The following is a 7,561-nucleotide window of genomic DNA, read 5'->3' on the forward strand; positions in this document are numbered from 1 at the left end:
TTCAGTCTGATTGGCTCATTCATAAAGTATTCTGTTCCAGCTGCTGGAGGACAACATCATCACTTTTGTGAAGAACGAGCTGAAGAAGATCCAGAAGGTTCTGAGTCCAGATTACCCAGAATGCTTAGAGAGTCAGAGGAGCAGCAGCAGAGAGGCATTTGTGAAGATCACAGTGGACTTCCTGAGGAGAATGAAGCAGGAGGAGCTGGCTGACCGTCTGCAGAGCAGTAAGAGGATTTTTGTAAAAAGATTTAACCTTCTGTGTCACGGCACTTGGTCTTCGACCCAGTCTTTCTATCTTTCTGGACTTTACTGGGTTATTGAAATATGCTATGAGGCTAGTTTCATGGTTATGTTTACATCATGTATAACGTATGCAACCGCTGAATCTTTTATTAAACAAATATTGAACAAGTTCTCACAATCACCTCTGTACAATGGAATATAATGTTTAAATGATTTGCCTGTGTATATTAAACCATAACAGGACATTTCACATATCTGTAGTAACAAAATAACAGCCGGTCTAAAAAACTTCTTTCTGAAAACACTGCATGTCTTTAATGTGCTGCTTGCTTGTGACTTCTTGATGTTGGTAAATACAATAAATGAAAAATACATGTACAACACATTATGCTTCTGCTGTGAGGTCCTGCTATTAATCACTGGACAGCTGGACAGTTATGTTTACAAATATTATTGTATTGCATTTTGTGGAGTCAACATTTGTTAGCAAGTACACCAGTATGATTACAATAGCGCCATGCACTTTCCTGATGGGCCGTGTTCTCAGAAAGAAATTTTCAGACCGGCTTTTTTTGTTGTTGTTGTTATTACTGATACATGATATTCCATCGGAAAGAGATGATTGTGAGAACTTGTTCATTATTTGTTCAATAAACAATTCAGCTGTTAAACTTTTCTGTTTGTATTTCGTGGAATCAACATTTGTGTGTGAGTACACAAAAAACAAACTCACAACTGTACAATGTACAGTGTAACTGTTACAGCCTCACTTTTTTTCACTAATTGAAAATATTTTAATCACAATAATACAACCTGATGTGTAAATATTGGGATGACCACTAGATGGCTTCAGATCTCCATAAAATAAAAATCAGCAGAAACATGAGACGTGCTCGTTTCTACACAAATAAATAAAACAAAGCATTTTAATTACGACATGAAAAAGAAAATACTCTAAAGTAGGTATTAACGCTTATTACGCTGACCTATTATTGCTCTTGTATATTACAGATTAGTATGAAGCAACTATGAAAGGAGAGTTTTTACTGAGACCATAAAACTACATCTCCCTGATGATGACGACCATGACGACGATGTTAAAGATGATGACGACCATGACGACGATGATAAAGATGATGACGACCATGACGACGATGATAAAGATGATGACGAGTGCTTCACCAGATCTCAAACTGCGTGTGTTCCTTGAAAGCTGCTCTGTGCACGCTGTTGTTGCTGAAGAGTCTAGAAAGAAACCAAAGCAGAGAGCAGACGTCATTCACCCAGAACAACATGAATCCACGTGAGCTCAGGCTGTGAATGATTCCTCTGAGAGTCTGAGCAGAAACTCCTTCATGTTGGCTCACCGCACAGAGTGGATGGAGGGGTTGATGGAGAGCAGCTGCAGTAACACATCAGTCGAAGCATCAGTGAACTGATTGTGACTCAGACTGTAACACAAACACAACAAGTGTCTCTAACTGATCGCTGCACATTATATTACTGTAGTGTGTGTGAACAGGCTGATGGGTATTGGTGCTTCCCAGAGAAGGATCAGTGTGTGACACTCACTCCAGGTCTTGGACTTTGTGCAGATGTGTGATGAGAGGGAGCAGCAGCTGGTCAGTGAGCTGACAGTGACTGAGGTCCAGCTCCGTCAGCCCTTCACACGAGTCCAGCATCTGGACCAAAGCCCCACAGACCCTCTGATCCAGTGTGCTGTGACTGAGATCCAGCTCTCCACCCAGGGCTGTACACAGGGACACTGCCCGCCTCACTGTGTCCCTCTCACTGTTCACAGGAACCAGAGACAGCAGCTGGAGGAGGACAGTTTTACTGACTCTAAACAGGACAAACAGAGAGAAACTGTCAGGATGCATCAACACCAGTATGAACAAGGTTCTCTCTGCTTCAGACTCTTCAGTGGTCTTTCCCACCTGAGGCGGACCCTGTGGAGGACAGGAAACAGCAGGTCCAACACGCTGTCCTCCACCTCACAGTCTCGCAGGTCCAGCTGTGTGTCCCGGCTGCCGTGTGTCAGGATGGTGGAGACGGCCCTGCAGTCATCAGCAGTCAGACTCAGAGGCTCAGTCTGATCCTCCTCTGGTGGCGCCACACAGGAAGAGCAGGACAGATCCAAGCTGTGCTGCAGAGTCCTCAGCAGGCCTGACGCTGCCTCCTGCTGGACGTCACAGGCAGCACAGCAGTGGATGAACCTCAGCAGCTGATTCCTGTCAACACTGGAAAGAAACGCATGGAGACAGAAAAACTAAAATTATAGATGCTGCAAATAAACTGCTAGCTTCAATAAAATGTGTTGATCTTTAAAACTAAAGGATTTCAAGAACAGCATCTATGAACTAGCAGCAGATACATTATTGTAATTAGATGTTGGATTTATGCACAGCACTCATGTTATTAAGACAAAGTCACACTGAGCCCAGTTTCACTGCTTGGGCTGATTGTGCAGGTGGATGTTAACAGATAACAGCTTTACATGAATAAGGACTCGGTTCATCTGGTAACTCGTTGTTCATAATTTACTGCATCTATCAGATTAAAAGCATCATTTGTCAGCAGTGATGAAGAGTAAATGTCTCCTTTGTGTCCAGGAAGCCACAGAAACACAGCGTGTAGCAGATTATTTTAATGGGTCAGTTCAAATGTGTCTGCAGACGAGCTTATGATTTCCAGCCTTCAGCTTATTGTTTGAGCAGCTGATAAAAGCCCAGGAGGTGTAATGACAACACTTGATAATAAATATAATTAATACAATCTAAATTGTTAATTAGACCAATTTTAATCCACTAAGAGTAAAATGACAATAATGCTGATGATACCAACTGATACCATTTGGTAAAACCACAAATCAGAAGCAACAAATCAGAGGCTGCAGTTTGGGAAACACTGAAGATCACCAGAAATGTTTGGGCCTCATTTGTAAACTTCATAGAAATTATTTCCAATAATATATTTTTAAACAATTATCTGTATAATTAATGAGAAATTGCAAAGCTGACATTTGTAAACTTTGTAAATAATTCATGAATATTGTGCATGACATCTAAAAACAGGACGGCTAATGCTAAGCTGCAGTGTGTTCAGTGATAAGTCGGCCCTTGGGTGTAAATAAAAAAACATAAAACTTTTGATTAGTCTGAATTTCTTTAGTTGCTTAGTAAAGTTTGTGTTGGATTAAAATACAACAAACGGCTCTCACTGTTGCCATGACAGCGGGCTAATGCTAAAGAAAAGCTTGTGTGAATCTCTGAGACTAAACAACAGTCGGAGCATCTGTGATGAAACCCTCGATGATGAATAGTGAAATAGACATCTGGTCATCATTAAAGAACACATACTATAGTGATAACATGTTGTTTGTGTCATTAAAGTGTGATTATCGTCTATTACCAACTATGATACATAAGATATGAACCTTCAACTTGTTTAACTTGTTCATACATGTCACCACTATGAGCACCACTATCAGCAGCTCTGGAATTCTTTTCCAGGAAAACTGAACTCAAAGCCATCTGTCCAAACCAGCTTACTGTCTGTAAACATCAACATGAACAACGACTCCAGTTACTGTTTAATCCTGTTTACTGTTCCGTGTTTGTTATGGTGACCCTGGGTTGTTAGACAGGCGCCCACTAATAAAATGTGTTATTATTATTATTGCTGTTGTTGTTAATATTACTGGTCTACCTTTAAATTATGTTCACTCCTCCTGCTGTTTGAAAGTTTCCTTATAGTTTCTTGTTCAACTGTTCATATAATCTTTTCCACACTAACAGTAAAATGTTAGCTTGTTTTTGAAGCAATGTAATTATGTTACAATAAAGTGAAGTGTGTTTTTCAGCACTCTCAGGTGCAGCACAGAGAAACAAGCTCTAATATCTGACCTGAGATGAGAAACGTTGTCCAGCATGAAGAGGATGGACTCTACTCCCTCTGCTGGTATGGAGGTCCACAGCAGGTTCAGTTTGACTCCGTCTCCGTGTTTGAGGATGAAGATCAGAGCAGCACAGTCCACTGAGTCCAGCTTTCTGCAGCTCAGGTTGATCACATGACCAAGTGACCTCAGCAAACTGGGTACAGCGTGACTGTTGTGAGCTCTGTAGAGCTCTCTGATGGAGCTCATCACAAAGCTGGGACTGGGCCTGAAAACAAACAGTTTATTTCCACCTTTGTTTAAAGGATCCATAAAGTGCTGATTAAAGATGAGACAGCATTTCAAATCCTCCTGATTAAACAGCAGAAACTGTGAAAAAGATCAAACTACATTCAGCACCTTTTAAACACAATCCTGTCCAGAAAGGGAAGCAGACGTGTGGTTTCCTCCTGTAAGAAGAGGTTCTTCCTCAGGTCCACAGTGATGGTCTGAGCTGACGGCTGCTGCAGCAGATAGTGAAGAAGCTCCCAGCTCAGACAGCAGGAGGTCAGGTCTCCACCAACCTTACTCAAGAAGGACAACGTCAAGTCCTTGTCCTGGGTTTCATGCAGGAGAGACAGAAGCTGCTGGAAGCTCTCTTCACTCAGTCTGCAGAGATCATGAATATAAAATAAGCTTTAAAGTAAAAATCTACATTTTATTTGTCCTGTGATGTTCAGAAAGACATTTACTTGACTGTCAGAGGACCATCATGGAGCAGCAGAGCAATGAGACCCTGAGCAGAGATGCAGGTCTCAGTCAGGTCTAACCGTCCAACTGTCCAGTATCTCAGCAGGGAAGCCAAACTACTGACAGCCCTCAACAATACTCTGTGTGATGCTCGGGCTTTCTTAGGCACAAGAGAAAGCTCTTCAACAGCCAGTCGACAGGCCGCTCTGCCTCTTCTTACCCACTGAGACAGCAGCAAGGACACGTCGATGGAAAGCCTGAAGATCGAAGAGACAAAAGAGCAGAAATGATGAACACCAAGAACTAAAGATTCAAATATAAATGGTGTTAGAAGAGCAAGAGAGAGTCATGGTTTCGCTTCCTGCCTCAGACTGTGTAGTTGTGTTGTGTGTCTGAAGAGCAGAGCACCTCCTCTGGCAGACATCTTGCTGGGTGTGAGGATGAGATCCACTTTAGAGCCACACAGTCTGAGAACTCTCCCCACAGACCAGCAGCTTTTACTGTGTAACTCTCCTGTTAGCAGCAGCTGGAAGCCCAGCAGCTGCAGCAGAGACTCCAGCTGCTGGGCCTCCTCTCTGGATCTTACAGACATGGATGTGCACACACTCTGGAAGAACTCTGGATCACAGCTGGAACACAGTGAAGATGGGATCAGAGAACATGCTGGAAATGTTCTGCAAATGAAATCATCATGTTTTATTTACCTGAGCTGTGAGATATAAGGCAGACACTGGAGCAAACTCCTCACTTCACTCTCTTCATGTGAGCAGTCTGTCAGCTCCACTTGTTTCTTCTCTGGTTGGAGTTTCAGCACCTCCAGGAGGATGGAGGTCTTTCTCTCTGAGAGATTTATGAGCCAGACTGCAGGAGCTGACTGGAAAACTGACTGTAATGATGGAAGGACACTCAGACCTGTTTTAGTCTCATAGTCCTTCACATGGGAGTACAGAACCAACAGGAAGTCACTCTGATAATACTCATCCATGTGTCTCTCATGAAGAGGGAATGTTTGATATGTGCACACTGATGCTAACAGCTCCAGGATCTTCTCTCCTGTCTGCTGTTCTCTCTCTGCTGCTGCACAGAACAGACTCACAAAGAACCTGATTTCACCATCTTGAGTCACAAAAAAAACACTGGAACAATAAGAAGGAAACATTTAGTGATGATTTGATGTGAGCTGCATAAAAACAGCCACACACTGCTGATGGACTCCATCTTATATATAATGAAAGTCCATTTTAAAGCCATCTTCCATGAGAGCAGCTGAACAATGGTTTTAGACTGTTACTGACTCACAACACAAACACTCATCCTGTGTGTGAAATCACTGCGTACTGAACTGTAACTGTTATTTTCTTTGCTGTCTGACTTTAGAAAGTAAAACACTAAATATCAACAATACAGAAACACACAGAGTGGAACAACAACATCTACAACAGCAGCTTCACCTGCTGCTCATCACACACCTCTCTGCTGTCTGAAATCTTCATCTGCTCACTATAGAGCTGCTACCACCATCATCATCATCATGCTCAGTAAAACAAAGTCAGAGATAAAGTCCAGCTTCATGTAACTCATTCATTTACTGAGTTACGTCACTGAAGGACTCGTTGAGTTTGCTTTCATGTTGTTTCCATGGCGATGATGGATTTGGGTGTAAAGGATGTTTCTGGCATGTGTGCACTCCAACACTCTCTGCTGCATGAGCTCAGTCACATGATCCTATCAAATATAACTCTAACCTTTCTGATGAGAACGTCTTTATTCTAGATCCTGTTGTCCTGTTTCAGCATTAAAAGTCATCTGATATTTATAGAAAATATGAAACTTCACAGCAACAAACAGCTGAACAAGTCAGTGAAACACAGTCTGAATACATTTATAACATGATCCATGTAGATAAAGTCACAAATATGATGCTGATGACAAACAAGCAGCACAAGACAAAATCATCACTTTACAATTTATGGAGCTTCAAATATTTCCATCACTTGTTTTCACAGCACATCTTTTCTTACAGATATTCGACTCTTGTGAACAACATGTTATTTACCTGAGCTGTGAGATATAAGGCAGACACTGCAGGAAACTCCTCACTTCACTCTCTTCATGTGAGCAGCCTGTCAGCTCCACTTGTTTCTTCTCTGGTTGGAGTTTCAGCACCTCCAGGAGGATGGAGGTCTTTCTCTCTGAGAGCTTTATGGACCAGACTGCAGGAGCTGACTGGAAAACTGACTGTAATGATGGAAGGACACTCAGACCTGTTTTAGTCTCATAAGAGTACAGGTCCAGGAGGAAGTCACACCATTTCTGTTTAAGAGGACTGTTTTTGTATGTGCACACTGATGCTAACAGCTCCAGGATCTTCTCTCCTGTCTGCTGCTCTCTCTCTGCTGCTGCACAGAACAGACTCACAAAGATCTTCGTTCTGTCTTCATCTGATGTCTCAGCATCAACTCTGGAACAATAAGAAGGAAACATTCAGTGATGATTTGATGTGAGCTGCATTAAAACAACCACACACTGCTGACACACTTTGCAATGTTTGTGAGTTTCATCTGGATCTTTGTTGATTTTCTGTCTTCAGTAAAATAAAACTTTGATAAAAATCAGAGTCTGTTTATTTCTTTGGAAGTCAGCAAACTCATAAATTGAGCAGAGGATCAAATAATTATGTCACTGCTGTAA

The 7,561-nt window shown here is 42.0% G+C and overlaps 1 protein-coding gene across 1 annotated transcript; it reads right to left on the reverse strand.

The window, feature by feature from the left end:
- Positions 1–375: 375 nt before the first annotated feature.
- Positions 376–6,979, reverse strand: LOC100690503 (uncharacterized). Its single transcript, XM_019357365.2, has 9 exons — positions 6,927–6,979; positions 5,236–5,499; positions 4,873–5,127; positions 4,541–4,789; positions 4,152–4,409; positions 2,184–2,486; positions 1,819–2,088; positions 1,614–1,697; positions 376–1,491 (listed from the first exon to the last, which is right to left on the reverse strand). The coding sequence occupies exons 2-9, from the start codon at positions 5,460–5,462 to the stop codon at positions 1,425–1,427; spliced, it is 1,713 nt and encodes a 570-aa protein (XP_019212910.1). The 5' UTR covers positions 5,463–5,499; positions 6,927–6,979; the 3' UTR covers positions 376–1,424.
- Positions 6,980–7,561: the final 582 nt, after the last annotated feature.

Source organism: Oreochromis niloticus, unplaced genomic scaffold (genome assembly GCF_001858045.2).
Source record: "Oreochromis niloticus isolate F11D_XX unplaced genomic scaffold, O_niloticus_UMD_NMBU tig00007851_pilon, whole genome shotgun sequence".
In the NCBI taxonomy this organism is placed as follows: Eukaryota; Metazoa; Chordata; class Actinopteri; order Cichliformes; family Cichlidae; genus Oreochromis; species Oreochromis niloticus.